Raw genomic sequence first — 26,211 nt, 5'->3', positions numbered from 1 at the left:
CCTACCTCTGATTCTAGGCCCCCTCCCACCTTTCACTCACAGGAGAAAGACAGCCAGGGGTATAGACCAGAACTTTATTCACAGTTACAGGACACCAGACACAGGACTTCAGAAGGGATGAGAAACCAGTGGGGGGAGTATTTGAGGGTGATTTTAGCCCAGCCATCTGGCTGGAACCCCCCCACCCCAGTTCTATGGCTGAAACCCTGTACAACTTTGCTTCGGTTTTTGGGGTTTTTTTGGCTGTGCTGTACAGCTTGTGGGCTTTTAGTTCCCCAACCAGGGATTGAACACGAGCGCTCGGCAGGGAGAGCGTGTAGTCCAACCACTGGATCACCAGGGAATTCCCTGTGCTTCCATTTCTGAGACCCACGCTGTATCGAGCACCTTAAAGGCGACCTGTACTGCACACTGCATCAGGGACCTTCCGCCGTGCCAAGATCCTCAGTGACAACCCAGTGCCAGCCCAAGCAGGACTGAGGGCCTGGGGGCTCACCGATGTCTGGTGTGTCTGGTGAGGTGCCGGGCCCCTCACCTTGCAGGGGTGGCCACCTGGCCCAGAAGCTCCAGGGGCACCAGGAATGGGTTCAGGGGGCAGATCCCAGCTGCTTGCCAAGTGGATATCGGTTCGCTGGGCCCAGCATTCTCGGGGGCCTGAGGAGTGGCCTGGCCAGCCTCCTCTTGCCCCCTGGAACCTGTCCCGTCATCCTCAGCCCCAGACCCCAGGCCCCCACTGGCAGGGTCGGGCTGGGGGGCCATCAGGCGTAGGTACGTATCTGACATATGTTCAACCAGGGCAGCGCAGGGCAGGCGGGACAACTCCTCAGGAAGTGCCATGAGCAGGTCAAGGACCACAGCTGACTCTGGTGATGGATGGAAAGGGGACGGGTGAGGGAAGGGCGGGGCTTGCCGCCGGAGACTCCCACCCCCAGATCGTCAGCCCCTCCCTTCTCACCAGCTGGGGAAAGCTCCGGGCCTTGGCCGCCGCGGGAGATGGACGACAGGTACTTGTAGATCTTCTCGAAGTCCACAGAAAAGTCTTCCTCAGCGGACGGGCCAGCCAGGGACTCAGAGGATGCCTCAGGGGCAGGGCCTTGTGTCTTGGGGGCGGGGCCAGGAGCCTCAGGGCCCAGGTCCTCCTGCCTTCCAGGGGCGCTGAGGAGCAGTAGCTTTCCACGAGCCTGCGTGGGCTTGGGGGGCTGGGAGTACAGGAGGCTGATGGGCTCCGTGGCTGCGATGGTGAGCACCTGGCAGGCAGAGAGATCAGGCAAGGAAAGGCAGAAGTGTCCCCGTGGGCTACTCCCCTGCCCTGCAGGAGACAGCCTTCCACCTCCAAATCCTCCCTGCCACCCTGAGGAAGGCGTCACATTCAGCAGAGGGCCTCAGAAGGGCGGACACTGAGGCTAGGGTGTCCGGTGACGGACCAGAGTCACAGAGCTGGCAAGAGGAAGGGACCCAGGAACCAGGTCCAGCTTAATGAGACTCACATATATGACCCCGTCCCCGGGATACCCCCATCCTTCCTGGCAGATGGCTGTACCTGTGAGAAAGCCACGGTCAGGGCCTCCTCCAGCGGGCCTGTTATCTTCTCAGCCAGATCCATCCACACCTGGGTGGAGTAACCAGAAGGTGCTCACGGATCAACCTTCAGGAGTCCCCCAAGCCCTACCCCTCCTGCGGCTCCCCTGACCAGGTTATCCCCCCAACTCCCACCTCATCCTCCAGGGGCCGGCCTTGGGGAGCCTCGCCCCGCCTCACCTCGATGGGGGCCGGGGTCTGTGTTTCCCGGCGCCTGGGACCCTGTGGGCCACCTGGATGCATCCTCCGAGTGGCCTTTCGGAGCACTCGGCCCTTGAGCTGCCGGAGAAAGTCCTGGATCTGGGGAAGTGAGAGGATGAGGCCAAATGGACCTTCTAGAAGCCCAGGGCTAGGCAATCCACTGCCTGCTCCAGGGCCGGCCACTGCTCCCTAGCCTCCCGCTGGCCCGGAGTTAAGGGTCATAGGGACTCTGCCCAGGGGTCTTGGGCCAAGGCCCCAGGTGTGACCAGCTACCTGACAAAGATGTAAGGCCCTGGCTGGTTCTGGCTCCTCCCCGCAGCCAGGGCCCACCCTTTGCTAAGTACTACCCTAGTCACCTGCCCGCTTCGTCCACTCCGCCCCATTTCCTGACTCACTTCAACCTCATTCGCGCCCAGTCCCTCTGCGCCTTCCACCCAGTCCGGGGCCTCCGCTCTAACTCAGAGTTCGCCCCGCTCCTAAATTTTGGCTTCGCCCCGCCCCTCAGCCTGCCGCAGCACTGCCTCCTCCTCGCCCCGCCTCTCGGCTATGTTCCGCCCTCGCCCCGCCCTCAGCTTCTCGCAGGCACACAAGGCCCAGCCTTGCACTAATCCCGCCTCCTCCGGCGTTCTTCCGGTTCCTCAACCTCGCCCCCGCCTCACCCTCGACCCGCCCACTCCAAGGCCCCGCCCCCAGCCTCACTCTCGTCCCGCCAACTCCCAGGGCCCGCCCCTCCGCCAGCCCCGAACACATCCTAGCCCCACCTCCAGCCTCGCTCCCATCCCGAGACCCCTCTCACCTCGACCTCGCTCCGGCCCGACAGCTGCCGGGCCAGCTCGGCGGCGTCCGGCTCCGGCTTGCCCCGTCGCGCCTGCAGTAGTCGTAACAGCTGCCGCTTCTCGCGGGCGCTCCAGGCCGCGGGGCCGGTCACCTCACCCAGATAGCGCGCCGGGGCCGCTCGCCGCCGCTGCGGGGGCTTCATGCCGGTGAGCCGGGTGAGGGCGGTGTCGTCGTTCCGGGGCCGTTTCCCTAGTGGGCGGGGTTACGGCGGCCGCTGGGGCCAAAAGACCCCGCGCGGAGGCAGAAGTAGATGGGGGCGTGGCTCTGCGTTTGCGGGCCGAAGGGAACTGCTTCCCCGGGAAGTAATGGGGAGACTGGCGTCTAACTGAGGCGGGGGCGAACGAGACCCCCCGCCCGCATTCTATCTCATTCGTGAACTGGAGCCAAGTTCTTAGATCTCGTGCCCTCCCTCCCTTCCAGAACTACGTCTTGTGAAACTCCTATTATGTGCTTTGTAGCCAAGAGCCTGGGCTGTGGGGTCGGCCAGCCCTGACTGGTGAGCAAGTGATTTGGCCTTGCCGAACCTCAGTTTCCTCAACCGTAAAATGGAGCTAATAGTCATCCCCTTGTCTATGCTCTGGGGAGGGAGGAGCTCGGGCAGGAGGGATTTAAGGACCTTTAGGCTAGACGGAGAGGAGACTGGAGCAGAGGCCTGAGCTCGAGGCCCTAGCGAGGGCAGGGTCCGGGCGGTGGGAGTGGAGAGCGGAGAAATCCTGGGGTTGAGAAGGCAGGTGGGCGGTGCAGGGGTGGAGAAGGAGGCGAGGCTTATTTTTAAATTTAAGCTGGTGGGGTTGGGTGTCCCTTTTTTGTCTGGGACAAAATGCCCTTGGGGCTCCCCTGGGCGGTAACCGCACACGTATATATAAGGGCGTATGAGCCCCGCCCCAGAGCTCCACCCCTCCAGTCTGGACCTTTTCCACCCCGGAATCCCCACCCCCGCGCCACGCGTGCACGCAGACTTCAGAATGCTGCAGTTCAGGCCAGATGTTTATTCTGAGCCCAGGTGGGAGGGTGGGAAGAGGAGCAAGAGGGGGCGCGGGGCGCAGGGATCTTAGTCCCATCGAGTCTCAGGTCCTGGCGGGCCTGGTCCAAGGCTGTGGCTGGTATGTCTCTGGACCCTGTTGGGGGCGCGCTATCTCTGGAGAGGGGCGACTCAGGCTGAGCAGGGTAGAGGACGCTACGGCAGGTCACCCCCTTCCCAACCGATCATTGGCCGCCCCATCAGTCTGTGTGCCGGGGCGAGGGTGGGTGCTAGGTCTGAAACCCGAATTCTCCTTGCCTAGTGTGCCTGTCTGAGGTGTTGAGGTGCTTTCTTACGACACTAAGCCCTCAGTCGGCCGCGAGTCACCCACTACGTGATTTCTAATCCCAGCTCCACCACATTTTGTGATCTTTGGCAAGTTAATTTCAGAGAGTGTCTCATTTTTAAATATCTATTATGGGGATTATAGGAGTATCTACCTGAAGCTTGTTACAAGGATTAATATGCGTAAAACATTTGGTACTCCGCCTGGCAGAGAGAACGCGCTATGAAGAGTCATTATCACCTCCCTCCTCCATCCGTCCTACCGGCCCCAGGTTACACTCCCCCTCTTCCCTCCCCCCAACACTTACCTTCCTCACTGGGGCCTGCTGGGCGGGGGGCCGCTGGGCGAGGCTGTCGGGGGCGGGCCGGGGGGCAGGGGCGCTGGAGAGGAAAGGCAGTCTGAGGAGTAGGGGTTGCTGCGCGCTGGGCCGGGGCAAGGGCGCCCCCTGGGGGGCTGCTGCAGGCGTAGCGGAAGCAGGTCTAGGGATGGTCAGGCCCGAGCAGGCTGGGATCGCCGCGACCAGGGGTCCGGACGCGTGGGAATAGGCTGGGGGCCAGGCGGAGATCCCGGCGGACGCAGGTTGGTACCTGAGTGAGCGCAGACGAGGCCGAGCCCGGCGGCCAGAGCGGCGCCCAGCACGAAGGCGGCCAACACAAGTGCTACCACCGGCGCGGGCTCCAGGACCCCCGGGGCCGGCGCGGGAGGCTCGGGTCGCACGGCTCTGCCGGGGACGCCCTTGGGTGGCCCTGTGAGGAGTACAACGCAGAGACCGGGCTCATGCCTCAGATGTCTTCCCCATCCCCCTTCCCGACCCCAGAGAGCCCCGCTGAGGACTACTGCGTGCTCACTGGGGGGCAGCCGCGGCACCGTGACCACGATGGGCTGCGTCAGCGTGTGCAGGTGAGGGCTGTCGGCACCCAGACTCTCATCGCGGCCACTGCCGGCGCCCGCGCACGCCTCATCCCGAGGCAGACACTGGGAGGAGGGGGAGGCAAGAGGCGGGGACGTCAGGGCCCCGGCTCCAGGGGCGGGTCCCCAGGGCTCCCAAGAGATCTAAGCGTCCAGCACTATATTGCAACCAGGTGTCGCAATACTAGACCCCTGGAAATTCGGCCCCTTCGGACGCCCCTGCGCCCAACCTCAGCCTGAGACCCAGTGCCTACTCCCAGTTTCGAGGTACCTCCGCCCCCAGGTCCAAAAGCTCCCAGACCCTCAGATCCCCAAACCCTAAGAGGCTTCTCCCTCAGATGCCAGAGGCTCTTGTGCCCAGCCCCGACGGGCCCGGGCGCCCAGATTCCCCGCCCCGTGCCCGAGCACCGGCGACGGTGGAGACAGCGTCAGAGGCGCAGGCGTCTGGCGGGCTCCCCGGAGGCGGCGGCAGCGGCTCAGCTGGCAGTGCAGGAACTGCACAGAGGCGTTGAAGACCGGGCGCAGGCGGAAGCTGAAGCGCGCGGGGCGAGCGGCACCTGGGAGCGGCTGCGGTGGCGGGAAGGTGACCGAGGAGTCAGCGGAACAGCCCCCGCGCAGCAGCGCCAGGGCGGGGCCCGGGGTCTGGCGTGAGGATGGTGTCACCCAGCAGCGGTGCAGGGCCATGCCCCAGCGCGGGGAGGGACGGGCCAGGGCCGCCTGGGGGGCGGGGTCGCGGTCAGGGTTGGCTGCCCCCACCGGCTGCCACCCGGCCTCGGTGAGCCCCGCGCCCGTACCTGCACGAACACGCGGCTGTCAGCCGGGACCTCCAACGGCCCCGCGCGGCGCGGGAAGGCGTCCTCCGCGTCCGACAGCTCCAGACTGAAAAGGGGTCGGCGCAGCCTGGGCCCTGGCGCCGCGCGGAACGGGGACACTGGCAGGGAGAAAGGGTGGCACAGGGGAAGGAGGATGCGCTGTCCCTTAGGCCCCCTTGGCAAGTGAGCCAACCTCGCCTCCACTGCCTACTTTGGAAAATGGATGCAGTTGCGGTGGAGGATTCACCCGCGCTCGGCTCCGCGCTTCCCACCGCCAGCCGTAAAGCAGCTGGGATGTACCCGCTGGAGACCTGGGGGACATCCCAGCCCAGCCCCTGAGCCTGGGCGCAAAGCTGCGCCTTCCTGGGGAGGAGCCCCCTTCCCAGACCTCTACTTCACCATCCCCAGTGAGCGAGGGAATCCCTGGCCCGGAAGGGGTCGAGGGGCACCTGATGGTGGAGGGTCAGCCTGGGTGAGGTCAAAGGCCCTCCCCTTCTGGAGTCTGAACCCCTCGCTCATCCACCGAGGACCAGGGGCTCCTCTGGGGTCACAGCAGGGCCGTTTGGGGGGAGGGTGCTGGCCCCATTCTTGCCTTTCTAAGGGGAGGGAAGAATAGCAAGGCGCTCTCCCCCAAGCCCTTTGGGCATCGTGGAGGCCCAGCCCGGCCACACGGGTCTGGGCCTTTTCCCTTTGTCAGTGTTCCTCACTCACTCGCAGGCTGAGGGCAGCATCGGCAAAGGGTAGAGGCACAGGGGAGCCTCCACTGGGGTGTGTGATCACACACACATGCACCACACTGACAAAGACCTCTGTCTTAAGGAGGCGCTCAGCTGGGGTCCTCATCAAAGGATGTTCTCAAATGTCCAGAATCACCGGCACAGACACTCCCTAAAAGCATTGGCGCAGACTGCTCCCCTCCCACAGCCCTTGGTCTCACCTGGCTGCTGGGACTTCGAAGAAGTTGGGGATCCCAGAGAACCTGGAAAACGGGGGACGGTGCAGACCCCACCTCCCACCCACCCCCGTTCCCCCAGGCGGGGTGGATGAGAGGGTGCACTGAGGAAGAGTAACACGGGAGTTGGGGTGTGCTGGGCCACGTCCCCTTGCCTGTACATACCAGCTGACTCGCTGGGCAAGGTGGTCATCCCTGGGAGCAGGGCCAGCAGCAGGATAGCGGTGCCCAGCATGCTGGACTGGCTGAGGCAGCACTGGGCCGGGCAGGCGGCTCTGGCCTTGGCTGGGGGGCCATTTGGGGAGGCAAGGAGCGGGGGCGGTGCACTGATGGGCCGACATCAGAGCCCACGGCCAAGGCCTGCTGGGGATTAAGGGCTCTCTGGCCAGACCCGTAGCTATCAGGCTGGGGGGAGGTCCCTCACAATGGCCATTAGATATGGGGCTAGTCACTACAAACACCTCCCCCCCAGGCCCCAGCCCTGCCTGTCTCTCTTCGCTGCAGAGGCCCCATCCACCAGCCCCCAAGCCCCAAGGTCGGGGCTCACGACCCCTTCCCTGGCCCCTTTCCCCACCTCACTGCCAGGCCCTGCCAGGCTCACAACACACACCACAGACACCGCAGAAGAAAAGGGAGGGGTTTTATTCTCAAGCGTCTAAGGATTTACAAACGAGGGCGTTTCGTTTTAAAAAGGGACAGGGCAGTACTGGCGGCCTGAGAAGGGGTTGTAGACCATGGGCTGGGCCCAGGCCGCCCCAGGCCCCCACCTGCCCACTTCACCCTCTGCCTGATGGAGAGGGATGGCTGGTGACTGGTGACTGGGTGGAGGAGGGGAGACATGGGAAAGGTAGGGGGGAAGGAGAGGCTCCCATTTAACACTGAAGGCGGGGAGGGGAAACGGGCCGACACACACTCACAAAACAGAAAATAAAGTTAAATAAAAATAAACTCAGGCAGCTGGCCCTTGGGGCCAGCCACGCGACCTTCCCGGCTACCCACAAAGGCCCCTGTGGCTGGGGCCCATGAGGGAGGGCGGGAGCCAGGCCTACTGGCCCCGCACCCTGCCCCCCTCCCCTCACAAAGGGGATTGGAGCGAAAGAAGGTGGCCACCCCCGGGGTGGGGGGCAGAGAAAAGATGACTTCGAGTACTTTTTAAAACATGCGGCGTTTTGTGACTATCCTAGTAGTAACTACAGTCGGTGAGCTAGATGGAGGGTACAGTGACGCCTAGTCTAGATTGCTTCAGCTACATCCAGCGAGCTTCCTCACCTTTGGTGTTGGTTGCTTTTTGTGGTTTTTCTGGAGTTTTCTTTTGTTTTTTGTTGTTATTTCGTTGTCCACTTGATTTGCATGCATCACCAACAAAAAGGAAACACACCCCCTCCTCCTGCTCTCGCTGCTCCCCAGGGCCCGGGCCTCGGTGTGGGCTGGGGACTGGCCAGCTCTGGGTGAGTCGAGGGGCGCTCAGGGCCACTACGAGGGCGTGACTGCCTCCACACGCCCAGCCCTCGGCCTGCCCCACCTCTGTCCCTGTCACACATCCTCAGACCCCCCACGTCCACTCCACGTGCCCTCAATCCCTGTCTCCCCGGGCCCCATGGCCCCCGCTCCTGTCACCCATTCCCTCCTCCGCCTCTGCCTCACCGGCACCTGCTGCCCTCCACCATGCCCCACGCCTGCCTTCCCTGAAGGCCACCCTGTGTGGCCACGGCCCCTTGGGCTCCCTCCACACCCCCCGAGGTCCTCAACTCACCCCTACAAGCTGTGGCCAGTCTCCAGCCCCGAGGGAGGAGCACCCCGCCCCCCACCCAGAGCCCACCTTTGGGACTAGTCTCTCCCCGGCGGGGTGGCCCAGGCCCCCAAGGCTCGGCCCCCAGCCCCCCAGCGCCCGTGGGCCGTCGGGGGGGCTGCCACCACAAGCAGCTAAACATGACTTTGGTAAAAGTTTCTGAAGGTACCGACAAACCCCATGAGAACAAGCTCTTCTCCTCCCCCCACCCCCCAAACACCCCACCAAGTACAATAAAATACGATAAACTCCAAAAAGGACCCCCTGAGATCAAAAAGAGAAAGAGAGAGACCAGCCCGGGTCTGGCTGCAGTCACAACATCCAGCCCGCCTGCCCAGGGCGAGGACGCCAGCCAACTGACTCATGGCTTGCCGGAGACCTAAACGGACCCAGGGGTGCCGCCGGGGGTGGCAGGGCCTGGGCCAGGAGAGAGGCAGAAGCAGGGAGGGAGACAGGGAAAGCCAGAGAGGTAGAGAGAGAGGGGACAGAGAGAGGGAGATGGAGCCAGGGTGCATGTGCGTGCGAGGCGGCGGTGGGACAGCGCGGTGTGGAGGGGAGGGGACAGGACGGGCGGCTCTCTCCCGGCCCCTGGGGGCCGCCCCAGCCCAGAGGTTACAACTGAATAAATAGCGAGTCTGCTCGCGGCCTGCTGTCTTCCGTTCACAGTGTCTGTCGGAGGGGATGCGCACAGCCGGCTGATCCTAGGACGGGAAGGGCTGGGGCCTGGTGGGCCCATCTGTCCATGGCTGGTGGGCAGGGAGTCAGGGGTGGGTTGGCGCCCCCTACTTTCTGTCCTCAGCCCTCGGCGGCCGTCCAGGTCCCAGGGCTCCCCTGGCGGGCAGCTGGGTGGCCGGGTGGGGAAGGGGAGGCCGGTGGCCACGCCCCCGGCCCCCAGTAGGCTGGCCGCCGCTGTGCGGCTACCTGAAGAAGGGCAGGTGATGCTGGCTCAGGACCCCGCTCGCCCGCGGCGACTCGGTCTTCGCCATGACATCCTTGAACCAGGACGCCACGTCCACCTCCAGCGTCTCGTAGCGCTTGATGAAGCTGTGTTCCTGTGGGGCCCAAGGCAGGGCACTTAGGGCGAGGGCGTCTTCCCTGCTGGCCTTGCTCAGGCCCGGCGCCCAGTGTGGCGGGGGGCTTAGGATGGGGGCTGGGGAGGGCCCCGGGTACTCACAAGTAGCTTATTATACTTTGGTCTCTTCCTGTGATCTTTAGTAAGGCTGGAAGGAGAAGAGGAAAGGAAGAGAAGTGAGAGCAGGTAGGAGAGGCCTGGCCGCCCTCGTGGCTGAGTTGTCGGGTCTGCAAGATCTGTGGGCAGAAGCCCGCACCCTCCCGGGCCTGCGCTTGGGCCCCCCACCGTGACAGAAGCCCAATGTGGGCCGTGAGACGCCCATGGGAGGGGTGGGTGGGCTCCCCCACGGGAGGCTCCAATGTGGACGTCCCGCGTGCGCTACTCTTGCCAGTTGGTGCAGGACACTCAGAGCCCTTAGCCCTGGGGCGCCTCTGCTCGTTCACAGCTCCCCCAAGGTGAAGCCCGAGGGCCACCCTGCCAAATACCCCTGGGGCCAGGTGTCCCCTCAGGCTGAGTCCAAACCCAACTCCTAGCTCCCGGGGCTCGGGCTCCAGCCCCCACACCATCCTGGGGCCCCTCTCCCCTCCCCAGTGGCCTGGGTGCAGGGCCACATCTGACCTCACCCTGCCTTCCAGAGTGGAGGGCGGGGGCGGGGCTCCTCACCAGTCTTTAACTCTTAGTTGCGGCATGCATGTGGGATCTAGTTCCCTGACCAGGGATTGAGCCCGGGCCCCCTGCATCGGGAGCGTGGAGTCTTAACCGCTGTGCCACCAGGCAAGTCCCCTCACCAGTCTTTGACGAAGGACTGAAAGTCCCCCGAGAAGCCCATGTGACCGGGCAGGAGCGGGGGTTCTTCCTGTAGGACTTTGGTGAGGACCTCAAAGTCCGTCTTGCAGTTCTTGTAGGGAAACTGTCCCGTCGCCAGCTCCACCTGGGAGAGAGACGGGCAGGGCTGGGCCGGCCAAGGACAGGATCCTGCCCTTTCCCGCCACCTGCCTCCGTACCCCGAGAAGACCCCACCCCTGGCCTCGGAGAGCAGGGACCCCAACTCACCAAGGAGATGCCCAGGCTCCACACGTCGGCCCGGATGTCGTAGTCGGGCTTGGTGGGGTCCGGGGGGTCGATGCGCTCAGGCTGCCGGCGGGAAGGAGGAGAGGGTGGATGTACCCCTGTGGCTGGGGTGGGCGCACCGCCCCTCATGCCCGCCCACCCGCCGGGCGCTGCTGGGCCCCACTTACTGCCATGTAGGCAGCGCAACCCGCGCTCCGCGTTTTGGCTTTGGAGTCGACGAGGCGGCCGCTGATGCCGAAGTCGCAGAGCTTGATCTGGCCCCGCTCATCCAGCAGGATGTTGGAGGGCTTGACGTCCCGGTGGATCACGCCGTGCTTCTCCTTCAGGTAGTAGAGTGCCTTCACGATCTGCGGCGCGGGCAGAGGAGGGCACCAGTGATGGCAGGGACGGGGCCTGGTGGGGCGGGGGGGCGGTTGGGGACCACCCGCCCGCCCGCGCCCCACCCAGCTGCTCACCGCCACCGTCATCTTGCCCAGGATCCGTTCAGGGATAGGGCCCTGCATCCGCTTCTTGAGCTTCTCGGCGCACGTGCCCATGAGCTCCATGGCAATGAAGACGTCCGTCTGCGGGGACAGCAGGTGGCGGCTTGGCGGGGTGGCTGTACCCTCCTGCCCACCCCAGACAGGCTCGGGTCCTGGGGGAGGGGCGGGGGGCGCGGGAGGCTTGGGGGGCGGGCGGCCGGCTCACGTTGGTGATGAAGGTCCCGAAGCACTGCACGATGTAGGGGCAATCGTGGCTCTTGAGGACCACGTCCAGGTCCATGAGGATCCGCTTGTTCTCTTCCTTGTTCCCCGAGCGCCGCATTTGCTGCACGGGACAGCAGGGGCCTTAGCGCCGAGCCTGGGGCGCGGGGCCCACCCGGGGCGGGGGCGGGCTCACCTTGACAGCGATGACGTGCCCCGTCTTCCGGAAACGCATCTTCCACACCTGGCCACAGGTGCCGCTGCCCATCTCCCCCAGGTTCTCCAGGTCGTTGATTTCCGCCTGGTAGCGCTGGCGAGGAGAGCCAGGGCTGGGGGTCCACCGGGCCTCTGCCCTCCACCCCCAGCCCAGACCTACCAGCAGCGTCCTGCCCACCCTCCCTGGGGGGGCCGAGGGAAGGGCGGTACCTGGCCCCCAATGGTCAGGTAGCCCGTCTGCTTCATGATCTCCTGCAGCTTCTGGTCAATCTCGATGCTGAGGGGACAGAGAGCGGGTCCTGACCAACCCGAAACCACCCCAGCCCCTAACACACAGGGTCCCACAGAGCTCACCAGCTCCTCCCTGAGGCTTGCCCTGCGCCCCGCCCTGCCCCGGCCCCAACCTCCCGGCCCTCCCACCGGCCACCCTAGCCGCTCACCTCTCCATGCTGCGCGGTGTGAACAAGGTTGACGGGAGCCCCAGCATGTGGCGGGGCCGTGCGGGGGGCGTGGGGTGCTGCGGGGAGCTCTCGGAGGACGGTGAGCGGCTGCCCCCATCGTTGGCCAGTGGGAGCTGCAGGGCTGGGGTGGTGAGAACCAGGGGCGGGGAGGGGGTTAGCTCCCAGCTGGCCCCAACTCAAGGGCCTGGAACCCTCATCTTACCCTCCTTGGCATCCCTCAGGTAGGGCGGCACAGCCCCCTGCCCCGCTGGGCTGGAGGAGCTCCCCGCTCCCAGACCACTCCTAGGGTGCCTTTTCCCACCCCGCACCCCGCCCACTCCTCTGACCTGGAAGGGCTTGCGGTGGGCTGGTCCCCAGAGGCTGAGGGTTCATCCCCAAGCCTCCCCTGACAGAAAACGGAGGCCCAGAGGCGGATGCCGTCCCTCGGGCAGGCAGCCTCCCCGCTGTGTCCCTTTCCTCCCCACCTCCGCCGGGGAAGCAGGCCCAGGGCCACCACACCCACACTCTGGACCACACAAGGCAGGAATGCCCGCTGGGATCAGCCCGAGCTCTGGCGCTGTGGGCAGCCTGACCTTGGCTGGACCACCCTGAGGAGAGAGTGGGCAAGGGACCTAGGCTTCCAGCTGCCTCGCCCAGCACTCTGTTTCAGGGTCAGGGAGGGCCGCCCTCTGGCCTGCGGGCTCATCGGTGAGCCTCCCGGCCTGGCCTGCGGAGCTAGGGCCGACGAGGCAGGGGCAGGACCCCAGGCTGGGGTGAGGGGATCCAGGTGGCACAGCCCCTCCAGGGGCCAGGCCAGGCGGCGAGTTTGGTTCTTTCCAGAAGCCTGCATGCGGACAGCTCGGGCATGCTACAGGCAGGCAGCGGGCAGGCAGCGTGCAGGCAGCGGGCACCCCAGGACGGGCAGGCGGCATTAGGGGACGGGAGGGCGGGAGACAGACAGCCGGGAGCCGAGACTCGGGGCCCAGCTGCCCAGAGGACGCGCTGCAGAGACAGGCCGGGGAGGGGCCTGGGAAAGGAGAGCGGATTCCCTGAGGGGCTAGGAGCCTCCGGGCTGGGCAGGCCCCAGGGTGGGGAGTGGGGGCCAGGGTGATGACCCTCCAGTGAACCCCTGAACCCCGGAGACCCTGGCACTCGGCCTCCAGAAGGGGAGCCCCTGGCTGAGGAGGCTGCAGGCTACAAGCACCTCCCAGGTTCACCTTCCCCTGGAGAGCAGGCCAGGAGCTGGGGGCCTGCCATTCTCCTTAGCCCTTGGCTGACGCCCCCTCCTCTCTCCACACTTCCCGCATGGCCCACCTTATCCTCCCACAGTTCTCCAGGCACCTGGTGACGTGGGCCCAGTGATCAACGGGTAGAGACAGGTATGTTCAGCACCTGGTGCCCAGGCGCTTTGCTGGCCTGCAACCCTGACCGCAGCCAGAGCGAGGGGCAGGTCTATGAGCCTGGCCTGCAGTCCTAGGAGGGCCTGGCGGGAGTGATGGAAGAGCTCTGGGGACCCCGGGGACGTGGCCGGGCCCAGTCCCCTCCACTGGCCCGGAGGCCTCTCCTCCCGTGCCCTCCCTGCTGCTCTGCTCTGCCGGGGCCAGAATCCCAGTCGTAATACCTCCCTCTCTGGCTGGACAACCTCCGGGGCTCCCGAGGACCCTCGAGCTCCCCCTGCACCGGGACCCTGGATCCCTGTCAGGTTCAGGTTCCCTGGGGGCACCAGGGCCCCCTTTCTGAGTGAGGACCACAGCCCTCTCCTACCCACACCTCTCGGTGTGGTGTCCTGTCGGTCCCCTCCCTTACACAGTCCACCGGGCCCTCTGAGGGCCGCCCCAGAACCCGGGGCCAAGGCTGTAGGGGGACAGAGGCTTCCAGCCAGCCCCGCAAACTGACGCACGGTAGGCGTGTGAGCGGGGCCGGTGCGGGGTGGCTAAGGTGGGGTGGAGGAAGGTAGACAAAGACCCTGAGAACAGAAGTCACAGAGGTGGTACCGGGCCCACGGCAGGTCAGGAGGGCAGAATGAGAGCGAGAGGCTGAAGGGGAAAGAGAGAGAGAGAAGAATGAATGAAAGAGAACGAGAAAGGACACGGGGCAGGGGTGGGGGGTGGGGAGCACGCGGCCATCAGGAGCCACACACGTACCAGGCTGTCAGTCGACACACGTAGGCACACGCACACAGGGCATGGCACAAACCCACGCAGATGGGCAGACGACATGCCACAGGGTCTCCAGCAGAGCCACAGAGCCCCTCACCTTCCGAAACACACGCACGCGCGCACGCACGCACGTGCACACACACACACACTTCCCAACCTAGTCCTGCTCACAAGGACCAATGAGGCCAGACCCCCACCCCATCTCTCTCAGCACCCCCGCCCTTCGCACAGGCATGTCCCACACCCGTCTGCTCCCAGACCCACTGGCACCTGCCCTCCGCCCCTAGGGGGGCTGCTTCCTCTACTTCCATCCCTGCGCTGCCCCCACCTCCCAGGAGACTTTGCTCAAATTCCACCTTCTCCAGAGGTTTCCCGACTGCAACCCTGCTCCCTGCTCCACCCGGCCTTCCCTCCAAGGCGCCGGGGTCTCCTCCACTTCCCGCCCGGAGGCCCTCAGTGCTCACTGCCCTCCAACCCCCAGGGTCCCCCACCCCCTGGGGCGCGCCAGCCCTGAGAGGACAGGGACTCAGTCCAAGCCTAGCATGGCTCAGCCCAGGGGGTGACACGGGTCCGCTGGGCTGCTGAGGCGGATGAGCAGCTCTCCCTCCCCCCGCTCATGCACACGCCTGCAGGCACACGCACGGACACTCGTGACCCCCTTGGCAGGCGACAGACTCCCGGCCGGTGAGGGAGTCTGTCTCCTCCTCCGGGGAGTCCAAACCTGAGCCCAAGAGGAAGGGAGGAGCGGGAGGTGAGAAGACAGAGGAAGTGGCCGGGTGGGCCGGACGCGGACGGTGTGGATGGACAGAGAGTGAGGGTGAGAGGGGGGGATGCGCACACGCACACGCACACACGGAGCACGTGGGAGGGGGAAGGGGGGGATGGCATTCTGCGGCCGGGGCAGCGGTTAGGTCAATGGTGCAGAGGTCCAAGCAGCGATGATAAAAAGGCTGGTACCTGCTCGTTGGGACGGGGCAGGAGCAGGGCTTAGAGTGATCACAATAACTGGATGGGGAAAAGGAAGAAAAAAAAAAAAAAAACAACACCACGATAAATCACAACGGAAACCACCGATTTGTCCAAAAGAAAAGAAATCAAATCAAATCATAACGGAGAAGAGGGGGAGGCACGCGGTACCAAACTGCAGAGATGGGTAGAAACCGACAGAGATGGGAGAACTGGGAGGATGGGATGGAGCTGACACAGACACAGACGCCTGGAGGGGGCTCCCCGCGGCCTGCTCGCCATGGGTCTCACCGTGCCTCGCTCTCCATCTGGGACAGCCACCCTGCAAGGCACCCCAGGCCCCGTACCTAGGCCTGTCTTGTCCACACTGGGGTTGGAGGGGGAGTAACACTGCAGAGACCAGCGGGGACCCTCCAGTCCTGGCTGGGCTTCCTACCCCAGGCAGTGTCCAGTGCCAGCACTGCCACCTCGGGTTTTTTTCTGGGCCCCGAGAGACACACACACACACCCCCAATCCAGTGAGAAACCCACACGGGCCCAGGTCAGGAAAGGGAGAATGGGGAGTGGACCCTACACAAGGATGGGGGCGCCAGGCTGGGTGAGCAGGCAGTGGTGGGGGAACCCAGATGAGGAAGTGTCTTCCCCGTCCTGTCAGGATGACTCCACAGAGAGCTACATAAGCCACAGGAGTCATATCAGAGGGGATAAAAAGGAGAGCAATTTGCTGGATCAAGAGAGACAGAGAAGGCATGGGTGTGTGGGCAGAGGAATTCCCTGGTGGTCCAGTGGTTAAGACTGCACTTCCAACGCAGGGGGCACGGGTTCGATCCTTGGTGGGGGAACTAACATGCCACATGCCGGGTGGTGCGTCCAAAAACAAAAACAGAAAGCATGTGTGTGGGCTGCTGTTCATCAGGTCTGTAGGAAGGGGAAAAATCTGACTCCCTCTGAGCTTCAAGGATATGGGGAGGGGATCATGCAGGAAATGACAAGGAGACTAGATGTGGTCACGGTGATTCCGAGCCAGGTGTGCGTGCTGGGGGGTAGCTCTTGACTCCAGATGACAAGACGCCAGGGAGACACGGGGACTGTGGGACCAGAAAGGAGGTGTACGTGCCCTGGGATGCCTAGATAAAGTCGCACTGGCCTCAGGTATCCCCGGGCTGGATGGGTGTGGGTGTGTAAGAATGGGGAAGTCACTTGATTCTAAATGACAAAGTCGCCGCGCTTGGGAGTTGCGTGTTTATTTCTGGAGGAGCCAGAAAGATGGCAACAGTGAAACGAGTCAGAGGAGTATGAGGGGGCCTGGTGTATATGGGTAAACTGTATGTGGGAGGGAGTCCGCTGAGCCCAATGACAAGATCCCAGACACGGACCCAGGTGCGGAACGGGGAGGGGGGAACCTCTTGACACAATCACTGAGATGGCGGGAGTAGAATCAGCTGGTGAAAAGGGATGTGTACATGTTAGCGGAGGACCTGGATGTAGTCACGGTCGCATGAAGTAGGAGAAGCAAGGCTCAGGGTAGGTGACAGAGGCTCCGAGGATCCCGGTGATTGGGGGCGGGTCATCAGGTGGGGGGCCTCGCCTGGAGCCGGGTAACTGGGCTCCCAGGCCCCGTTAAGGGGGAACCCCCAGGCAGGGGAAGGGCTGCCCGGGAACCCGCGGGCCCCACGCCTCCCGGGTCACCGTGACCCTCTCACCGCTGGCCGATAGCGAGGAGCGGGGCGGAGAGAAGGAGCTAGAGCGCCCCGGAAGCGGGGGCGGGGCCTGGAGGCGGGGGCGGGGCCTCCCGCGGCGCGCGCCCCGCCCCGCTCGCCCCCTCCCCCACGCCGCCGTGCTTACTGGGCCTGGGCCGCTGGGGGCTGATATCCAGGTTGAGGTCGATCCTCCGCCGGGCCTCGCGGTTCTCCTGCTTCAGCTTTGCTTCCAGGCGGGACAGCTTCTGCTCCAGGGAGGACGCCGCCATCTTCCCCGCCGCCGCCGCCGCCGCGCACCGCCCGGCCGCCCGTCAGTCCCGCAGACAAACACCGCACTGCGCCTGCGCTCGGATGACCCCGCCGAGCCGCCGTCTCGCTCAGCAGGGCGCATGCTCGCGGTGCACACCCGCCCTTCCCGCGTGCGAACTTCCGCGCGTGCGTGCTTCGTCCCGACCGGAGGGATGACGCCGCCTAGAGCTCGCTGCTGGCAACGTGCGAATCCGCTCAGTGTGAGGCGCATGCGTGAATTCCCGAGCGCTCCGGCAAGAGGCGCTGTCTGGAAACCCACTCACCGTTCCGCTTACAGCGGTGGGCGGAGAAAGCAGCGCGCAAGCGTACAGAGGAGGAGACAAGTCACGCCCGTGGCCTCTGCTGCGCATGCGCACTCGTGAGTTTGTTTTTTTTTTTTCCCCCTGTCGCTGTCCCCGGTGGTCGCCCTGGTTGTGTGTCCTCAGCCTCGTTCTTTCTCTTCTCGGCCCGGCCATCGCTGGCACCTACTCCCTCTCGGAACTGCCTTTCTCATCTCAGTGCTTCCTTAGGATCCCTGTTATGCTTAATTGCTGCCTCCTCACCATAATTAGGCACCCGGGGCAAGCCCTTTCAGCAGGCTCAGGGTTGGCCGAGGACATGTAGGATGGGCGGTGTAGGGCTCGGGCCACTGTCAGGACCCTGGGAATCCAGTGGCGTGACCCCTGCCCTCGGCGACTGGGGGGCCGGTAGGGGGGCCAAGGTCAAGGTCCGAGAGTTCCAAATCAGACTTGCGTGGGACATTTTAAGACTTCCCTCAACTGCCCTGCCCCCAGAATTTGCTCCCAGCTCCTGGACAACGCAGAAGATAGGCCCCGGGGTTTGGTGCCTCTACCTGGCGCCTCCGCGGCCTACACATTTTCTTTAGCTGGTCTGAAGAGTGCTGGGAAAATGTCCCCATCTGGAACCCTGGGGCCCCTGGAGAGCACCTTGCCTCTGCTCTCTGGTGCCAGGAGGAGGCTCGCATTTTGCAGACACCATGGAGGTGGTGATCCCAGGAGGTCAGGGTTGGGCAGGCTGTGCCCTGCCCGCTCCAGCACAGGGACACTGTGATGGGCGTTGAAGGCTTGTGGCGACTCCTCTGGTGACAACTTACAGGTGGAGCAGATCCAAAACTGTGGAGCCGGGAGACTAACAGGGAAGGTAGAGGAAGAGCAGTTCTCCAGGAAAAAACCTAGGCAGACGATGCCACCTGATTTCTCCTGGTTAGCTGAGGTCTCTCTCTGCCTCTGCTTCCGGGATGCACTGATACCCTTGATTCTGGAATGTGACTGTCGCCACTTCCCTGTACTTGGTCTGGTGGAATCGAAGGCTTAGACTCACAGGAGTGGACACAAGGATCAAGATTCTAGTTCTCATAGTTAGTATCATTTATTAAGCACCCACTGATATACATTCCCTCGCATAGGGAACATGTGAAAGACTAAGTCCCAGCCTGTCTTCAGAAAAATGTACCCTCCACAGCAGGTGTTCTTAACCTGGGGTCTCCGATCCTTAGGATGTCCATAAACAGCCCTCTAGGGGATCTGGGGGAATCTGTTGATTGCCTCAAGTTGTTTGCAGAACTTTTCACGTACGTGAGCATTTTCCTGAGGAAGGAGGTGCCCAGCTTTCATCAGGTTTCTCAAAGCATCTAGGGATCTAAACAAAAGTTCAGAATCCCTACTCTAGACACCCAGATATCTGACTCTGTAGGTCAGCATTTTCCAACACACAGGCCTGGGACTGTCTTTGTCAGAATTACCTGGGATGCTTATATTTACCGGCAAGTTCCTGGCCTCCAGGCAAAGCTCCTGAGTCAGTCTTTCAGGGGTGGGGCCTGGGATGTTTTGTTTTGATGTTGACTTTGATGCCTAGCCAAATGTGAAAACCATTTTTTCTGAGTTCAGGTGTCCATAGCAAACAACTTATTAATAGGGGATTGGGCTTCCCTGGTGGCGCAGTGGTTGGGAGTCCGCCTGCCGATGCAGGGGACACGGGTTCGTGCCTCGGTCCGGGAAGATCCCACATGCCGCGGAGCGGCTGGGCCCGTGAGCCATGGCCACTGAGCCTGCGCGTCCGGAGCCTGTGCTCCGCAACGGGAGAGGCCACAACAGTGAGAGGCCCACGTACCGCAAAAAAATAAATAAATAAATGAAAAAAAAATAGGGGATTAACATCCAAGTTGGAGGTGGAGGAGGGGGGAGCTTGTCCGTTGCGTCTGTGTCCCCTCCTTGGGAGAGAACCCCAGACGTAAGCTGTTTTGGTCAGGAAGAGAGGGTTGAAATCCCATTGGGATGAGCCCCACCCCCATATGTGGCATTGATTGAGCCCGAATGTTCGGAGTGGGTTGGGGGAGCAGCAGCTCTGGCCCAGGGCTGGGGGCAGGCAAGCTAGCCAAAGACACAGGTGTGGTTTTGCTCTGAGAGTCTTATGACTGAGTTAATGCCTCCAGGATGTTCCACCCTAGATCCACAGCCTCCCAGGCAAACCAATCCTAGGATCTTGCCTTGGGCTCCACCAGCCTGGCACGTCTGCTCCTCCTGTCCCGGCCTGGGCTCACTTGGCCCCCTCCCTTGAAGATAACAGTAGAGATTCCAGGGTGATAGCATCTGGAAGGCCTCTACCGCAACCTGCCCCTCCCTGGCTTCACTCCACCTCCATTCTGTCCCGCACCTCTGCCGGCAGCCCTTCGTAAAGGGTGTCCTCCACCAGGAGCCCCGACTTCTTCAGTCCCCCACAGTTGCCGAGTTCTTCCGGCAGCGCCTCCAGCCGGTTGCCCTTGAGCTCCAGGCGGCTGAGGGCCCCGAGGGCCCCCACCTGGGGTGAGAGCTGGCTCAGGTTGTTGTAGCCGAGGAGCAGCGTCCGCAGCTTGCGGCAGAAGAAGAGCTCGTCGGGCAGAAGCTCCAGGGCATTGTAGGAGACAGCCAGGTGCTGCAGGTTCTGGAGGAGGCCCAGCTCGGCCGGCAGGGAGTGCAGCCCGTTATGGGAGATGTCCAGCAGGCGGAGGCCAGAGCACATGCCGAGCTGGGTGGGCAGTGTCTCCAGCTTGTTGTGGCTGAGATAGAGCTGCTCAAGGCCCCGGAGCTTCCGTACGTGCTCGGGGACATAGGCGATCTGGTTGTGCCACAGCCGGAGTGTGACCAGCTTGCGGCAGTGCTGGAAGCTGAGGATCTCCTCGATGGACCGCAGGTGGTTGTCCTTGAGGTCCAGTTCCTGTAGTGCGCTCAGGCTGAAGACGGCATGGGGGATGCGCTCCAGCCCGCAGGCCACCAGCTCCAGCTCCCGAAGCACCGCCAGCTTCTTGAGGCTGTTCAGTGCCAGCAGGCGGGCCCCGTCGTTGTGCAGGCTGAGCCGCTGCAGGTGACCGGCCACGTCGGTCACGCTGGCGGGCACTTTGCCGGCGTTGCTCCGCAGAGACAGCACCTTCAGCTGCTTCAGCTCCCGGAGGCTCTCGAGGGTCGCTGCCCGGGCCAGCTCCGGGGGGAAGACCCCCTCCAGGTGCAGCTCCTCCAGGCTGCGCAGCCCGAACACCCAGAGGGGCACCTCTCGGAGCTCCTCGCACTTGACCCGGATGACCTTCAGGTGGTCCCGCAGGAAGATCTGCGAGGAGAAGGGCAGCCTGGCCGGAGAGTGGAGCAGGCTGATCTCCTGCAGGTGCACCAGCTGCGAGAGGCCTGGGGGGAAGGTGACGTCACAGATGGCCTCCAGCCGCAGGGCCTCCACCTCGCTGAGCTCGAAGACCGTGTCGGGCAGCCCCGGGAGCATGCAGAGGGCCAGCTCGAGCCGGCCGCAGGCGTTGCGCTGCAGCTTCTGCCGCAGCTTCTCGGTCGTCCACTCGTGGTTGAGGTTGAGCTGCTTCAGGCGGCTCTCGCTGACCTCGGAGAGGAAGACAGCGAAGCGCTTGGAGTAGAGTGAGTCGTACTGGTCGATGAGGTGCAGCATGAAGGCGAAGTCGTTCTTGACGTCGGGGATGTCGCCCATGCCCGTCTCCTCCCGCACGGACCGGAAGGAGTACTCCTTGAGGGGCCGGTGGAAGAGCCAGAAGAGTGTGTAGAAGCAGATGATCCCGTAGACACACACGAAGCAGATGTAGCAGAAAGCCAGCTTGGAGAAGAGGTGGGCCTTGGTGTGGCTGCAGCAGAAGCTGGCATAGCCCGTGACCTCCGAGGTATCCACCGTACAGGCCACCAGGAAGCTGATCTTCCCCACGTAGACGAGGTTGTAGACCAGGATGGCCAAGAACTTGCAGACCTTGAGCACCGTCTGCCGGATGTACATGGTGTACAGGATGTCCCCCTCTTCCACGTGCATACGGAATTTCTTGACCTTCTCAAACAGGGCTTTGGCCTGCTCACCCTCCTTTTTGTCCAGCAGGGTGACAGCCGGTGGCTCCGTCACCACCTTCTCAGGCTCCGCCAGCATCTTCTCCTTCTCACCCTCACCTGCCTTCCCTGGTCCTGCCGCCGCTGCTGCCATGGTCACCGTTGCCCGCCCGGCGGCGGCAGGGTCCTTGTGGTTCTCCCCGGAGACCTCGGATAGGGCCCGCGTGGTCCACGGAGAGTCGAAACACTTGCCCAGGATAGAGATGAAGTGCTCGATCTTGGAGCTGGTGCCGGGGAACTTGAACCAGAAGCTGGTGCAGACCATGAAGTTGAGCGTGTGGATGACGACCAGGTAGGGGAAGTACTTGGCGTACCAGTGGAGGGCCGTCTCGTAGCAGAGCTGGTTAATGAAGCTGTATTGCTGCAGGTCCAGGTTGTTCCTGAGGCCGCTCAACTCCTGGAGGTCCCCCCCATGCTCGGAGACCCCCCGCAGCAGCAGTTGCCGGCACGGGGCCTCTGATAAGTTCTCCCGGGGTCCGTGACTGGGCAGACAGATGATCTTGTCCTGTGTCACCTGGGGATGGGAGAGAGGGTGAAAGATGGTGAAGGATCTGGGGCGGCCTGGGAAGTTGTGGGGTGGGGGAGGAAGCAGGCTGAAGGCAAGAGGGGTTTCCATCAACCCCCAACTGTCCCCAGTTTGTTCCCCAGCTTTGGAAGAGTCAGTAAACCTCTGAGCGTCGGACTTTGTCTGAAAAAAAGGGCTGGGTTGATTTGTGTCCTTCGAAAAGATGTTGAAGTCCTAACCCCCAAATACCTGTGAATGTTGCCTTGTTTGGAAATAGTCTTTGCAGAGCAGATGTAATCAAGTTAAGATGAGGTCATTGGAGGTGGGCCCTAACCCAATAGGACTCTGGCCTTATAAAAGGGAGAAATCTGGACACAGACTCACACAGACACACAGACATACACACACACACACACACACACACACACACACACACACACACACGGAAGATGCTTTGAAGATACAGGGAGAACGTTATCTGTAAACCAAGGAATGCCTGAGGCCACCAGAGTCTAGAAGGGAGCCGTGGAACACATTCTCCCTCACGGCTTTCGGAAGGAACCAACCCTGTCAACACTTTGATTTCAGACTTCCAGTCTCCAGAACTAAGAGACGATAACGGAAGACTTCCGGAACTTCCCAGACCCCGCCCCTAGAGACCCCGCCCCTGCCCCGCCCCTTACCTGGAGGGTGCAGCCGAAGACCCCGATCATGAGCATAGCCACGGTGAGGTACTCGGCCAGCACGTCCCACCAAGGTTTGAGCACCTTGAAGTTGGGCTGGTGCTCCGCGAACTGCTTGAACTCCGCCACCGGAATCATCCCGCCTGTGGGAGAGCGGGAAGTGGAGGGTGCAGAGAGAGACCCTCAGGAAAGGGCGCCCGGTGCCGGGTCCCCAGAAGAGCCAGACACACGCATCTGCTCCCACTCCGCGCTCGGCCCTGCCAAACTCTGGCAGAACCCACGAGCTGTGCGCTTCCTTCCCCTCCCCCCACAGACCTCGCCTCCTTCCTGGAGCCGGGCAACTACTGTCCTCACCACCTCTGCTCCCAGGGACCCCTGCCTCGGTCGGACTCTGCTTGCCCTCAGAGCTCAGGAGGGGCAGTCCACGGGGCCGCTGCCCCACAGCTTGCCCGTGTGGCCTTCTCCCGGGGCCCAGGCATCTCCTCCCACCCTTGACGCCAATTGGAAACACTTCGCTCTGCTTCTCTGACCCCAGGTACCCGGTATCCAGGCGGCCAGCCCCGGCTCCCTCCACCACTGGACCGGAGAGAGTCCCAGAGACACGGAGACTTCCGGGGCATGGGCCCCGCACTCCCTTCAGGGGCGCTCCGGGCACCACCTCCAACCTCCAACCGGAAAAGCCGGCTGGAGCCTGGCTGGAGCCTGGCTGGAGCCTGGCTCTGGTTTCGGGCCCCAGGGGCAGGGAGTGGCAAAGCTGAAGGCTGGTCAGCCCTGGGGGGTGGGAGTGACTAGGACACCTGGGTTTCTAGTGGGGCAAGTGCCTAGGATCTGCGGCAGAAAACAGAGACCTGGCCTCTGAGAGTCAGGGGCAGGGGGGCGCAAGGACAGGGCAGAGGATCAGGAAATGGAAAACTCACAGGGAGAGAGCCAGGGTGACACCTACGACTGGGACAGGGCTGGGCTGCCAGGCTCCTGGGCGGCCAGCCCACTCTGTCTGTCCCAGGCTTTCATTTTAGACCAAGGTATCATTATTCCAGATACAGACAACTAGGCGCAAGTAACACGGGGGCGTGGGCCACGGGCTGGGACATCACCCTCACCGACAGGCAGTCGGGAGCCTTTTCCCCCACCTCCGAGGCTGGAGGAGCGAAGGAAAGGGAGGCAGCAAGCCCCTCACCGCCTCTGGGGGGGCTCCTAGGCGTCTGCCCCCCTCCCCAGTATCCATGCTCCCAAATATAAAGATCTTGTTTTATATCAGGCAGGTTTCCTGCGGCCTGCGGTCCTCATCCTGACAGCCTGTCACTGGGCACAGGCTGGGCAAAGAAGGGAGGCATCTGGGCCACCAGCTGGTCCTCCAGCCTCCCACCCGTCTCCTGGGTGGGAGGGAAACTGGCCTCTGTCCCACACCTCAGTCAATCGCTCTGACACCCCCTTGCCTCCCTTTTTGGTCTCCACAACCCTTGAAGGCCTTAGGGTTACTCCTGAGTGAGGACAAGGTGGAAGTGGGCGGGGATATGGGATGCAGGCCCCACCCGCCAGGCTGAAGTCGGGGCAGTCCTTAATCCCCTTAATCCCATCAGAGGCTCCCACCTCAGTACCCGGGATAATATGTAAGGGACAGGGACACGCCTGCCCACACCCAGGCTCCGGGGCCTCCTGACTCAGGCCCTGACTCACCCAGGAGCCGGCACATGCAAGGGGGTGTGCAGACAGAGCACAGGATCCCTCACCCAATGGCTCATCCCTCGTGCTCAGTTTCACACCCTGTCCTAAACAATAAGCCGAGTAAAGATGCCTCCCATGCGTCACAGGCTCAAACACCAGGGAATCTGCTAGAAACACACTCAGGGCAGCTCAACAGCCCCCAGGAGCCAAATTGCAGCCACCGAAAGGGACACCCTGGGGGCATTCTGGAGCGTGCACCTCAGGGCATGTGTGTACAAAGGGCAAGTACACACTAAGTTGAGGAGAGACCCAGGACCAGGGAGCCGGCCATATGCCCTCTTCCAGTTCTGGCCACCCACTGTTCTCCCTGCCCTGGCCACCTACCCCTGCGAGGGACACTGCTTAGCTGCTTCACCTGAGAATGGTAACTGTTAGCAAAAATGCCACACAGACAGGCAGGGACCAACTGCCTGCCCCCGAGTCCTTGCCACCCTTCAGGACCCATCTCATAATGGTGGAAGCTCCCCACTGGCCATCCCGGGTCCACAATCAAAGGCAAGAAGGCAGAGACACACCCAGGGTCCCCAGCAGATGGCCCAGGGGATGCACCCACAGAGCAAAGTGTATACGCAACAGCCTCAGAAGCAGACATGGGGTTATCATTATCTGCCTCCACGACTCAATCTTGATCGTCCCGAACCTGCCATTAAGTTTCCCCAGACACGAGGCTGGCCCCCCTGTGTCTGAACAGGGCTGGTGGGAGGGCTTGGGGAGAAGGCTTCATGGGGGTGTGGGAGCAGAGAACTTATGACCACCAGATGCCTTCAGTGTCTCGTTTTATCCCAGCTCTGGGAGTGTGGATGTTGGGACCCTCCTTTTCCAGACTCAGGAGAGTGAAATAACTTGCTCAACGTGTCACAGCTTGTGACACGTGGCATCCGAGGCGAGACTCCCCCAAGTCCCGTCTGTCTGATCACGTTGTTGAGCGAGAACGTCTCGCTGAGTTGAAGCATCTTTGCCAAAAGAACCTCAGAAGGGGTTCCTTCAGGCAGAAGAAATGGAGGGAGGACGGCTGCTCTGCCCAGCAGGCTGAGCCTAGGGCCAGGAACATGCCCCCTACCCAGCCTTAGCTCCACTCACCCATGCCTCACCCTGCTTCTGCTTCCCTCTCAGGCCTTCCCCAAGCCCCCAGCTTGCCTCTGACCACGTGGCGGTGGCGGGTGCTCCTGGACCAGCGCGCCATCCCACACCGTCCCCACCCACAGCCCATGCTAAGGGGCAAAGAAGAAACAGTGACTGTTGTCAGCCCTGAAATGGGTCTTGGAGGACACAGGGTCCAACTCTGGACTTTTACACAAGTGAGAAACCGTGGCCTGGGTGGGGGAGGGTGGCCCCGTAGTGGCGGATCCTGCTCTGGGCCCCAGGCCTGGGGACTCCCAACCCAGTACTTTTCCAAGCTGTCCTGCCAGGACTAGGGGCGTCTGGGGAGTCTTGAGGTTCAAGAGTCCCAGAAGGGACAGCCTGGTGAGGCTCCCAAGTGGTAGGGTTCTGGGAATTGAGGGGCTCACAGGGTTGAGTCGTCAGCAGCGGAGGAGAGGGGAGCACGGTCAAGACCCTCGGGTGGACCCCAGCCTGTTTATCTTCACTCCGTCCTTGGCCAGGCCTGCCGGGCTCCCTGACGGGCGCCCTTGGGCTGGCCACGGCGGGGCCTCTCTCTGCACCCCCCCAGCCCACCCCCTAGCTCCTTCTGTGCCCCAGACGGCGTTGGGCTCAGGTCACAGGGCCAGCCGCACCTGGGGCGGTCCTCCCGTGGGCCAGATCCTCACCCCGCCACCTGGTCCCCAGGGGCGGAGAGCCACCTACTCACCTCACGGGCCGGACGCTTGTTCCAACTCCTGTGTCTCTGGGAGCGGAGCGGCCGGGACTCCCGCAGAGTTCGCGGGACAGGCTGGGTGAGTCAGGGCGGGAGGGCGGGCGACCTGAACAAGAGCCGGGA

General features: G+C 63.1%; 4 protein-coding genes across 7 annotated transcripts; all 4 read right to left on the bottom strand.

Moving 5' to 3' along the window:
• Positions 1-62: 62 nt before the first annotated feature.
• Positions 63-2,836, bottom strand: SNAPC2 (small nuclear RNA activating complex polypeptide 2). Its single transcript, XM_060006585.1, has 5 exons — positions 2,576-2,836; positions 1,759-1,878; positions 1,541-1,609; positions 956-1,247; positions 63-863 (listed from the first exon to the last, which is right to left on the bottom strand). Exons 1-5 carry the CDS (start codon positions 2,756-2,758, stop codon positions 532-534), a joined length of 996 nt encoding a protein of 331 aa, XP_059862568.1. The 5' UTR covers positions 2,759-2,836; the 3' UTR covers positions 63-531.
• Positions 2,837-3,675: 839 nt separating this feature from the next.
• Positions 3,676-6,831, bottom strand: TGFBR3L (transforming growth factor beta receptor 3 like). The gene is made up of 8 exons (XM_060007622.1): positions 6,762-6,831; positions 5,627-5,763; positions 5,241-5,549; positions 5,150-5,158; positions 4,772-4,898; positions 4,511-4,669; positions 4,231-4,303; positions 3,676-3,754 (listed from the first exon to the last, which is right to left on the bottom strand). The coding sequence occupies exons 1-7, from the start codon at positions 6,829-6,831 to the stop codon at positions 4,236-4,238; spliced, it is 879 nt and encodes a 292-aa protein (XP_059863605.1). The 3' UTR covers positions 3,676-3,754; positions 4,231-4,235.
• A 391-nt stretch (positions 6,832-7,222) lies between these two features.
• MAP2K7 (mitogen-activated protein kinase kinase 7) lies at positions 7,223-17,028 on the bottom strand. Of its 2 annotated transcripts, XM_060007619.1 has the most exons (12): positions 16,838-17,028; positions 14,984-15,031; positions 11,868-12,009; positions 11,638-11,704; positions 11,408-11,521; positions 11,216-11,335; positions 10,984-11,091; positions 10,696-10,875; positions 10,511-10,591; positions 10,246-10,388; positions 9,560-9,605; positions 7,223-9,437 (listed from the first exon to the last, which is right to left on the bottom strand). In XM_060007619.1, the coding sequence occupies exons 1-12, from the start codon at positions 16,959-16,961 to the stop codon at positions 9,303-9,305; spliced, it is 1,308 nt and encodes a 435-aa protein (XP_059863602.1). In that variant the 5' UTR covers positions 16,962-17,028; the 3' UTR covers positions 7,223-9,302. The 2 variants fall into 2 exon arrangements, with proteins under 2 accessions (XP_059863602.1, XP_059863603.1); XM_060007620.1 differs by lacking the exon at positions 14,984-15,031 and having other exon boundaries at positions 16,838-17,027.
• Positions 17,029-18,350: 1,322 nt separating this feature from the next.
• On the bottom strand, positions 18,351-26,211 carry LRRC8E (leucine rich repeat containing 8 VRAC subunit E). Of its 3 annotated transcripts, XM_060006582.1 has the most exons (3): positions 26,083-26,211; positions 22,551-22,693; positions 18,351-21,876 (listed from the first exon to the last, which is right to left on the bottom strand). In XM_060006582.1, the coding sequence occupies exons 2-3, from the start codon at positions 22,686-22,688 to the stop codon at positions 19,627-19,629; spliced, it is 2,388 nt and encodes a 795-aa protein (XP_059862565.1). In that variant the 5' UTR covers positions 22,689-22,693; positions 26,083-26,211; the 3' UTR covers positions 18,351-19,626. The 3 variants fall into 3 exon arrangements, with proteins under 3 accessions (XP_059862565.1, XP_059862567.1, XP_059862566.1); XM_060006584.1 differs by lacking the exon at positions 22,551-22,693 and having other exon boundaries at positions 26,083-26,150; XM_060006583.1 differs by lacking the exon at positions 26,083-26,211 and having other exon boundaries at positions 22,551-22,748.

Source organism: Delphinus delphis, chromosome 3 (genome assembly GCF_949987515.2).
Source record: "Delphinus delphis chromosome 3, mDelDel1.2, whole genome shotgun sequence".
Taxonomy (NCBI): Eukaryota; Metazoa; Chordata; class Mammalia; order Artiodactyla; family Delphinidae; genus Delphinus; species Delphinus delphis.
This window is presented reverse-complemented; position numbering and strand designations above follow the sequence as displayed.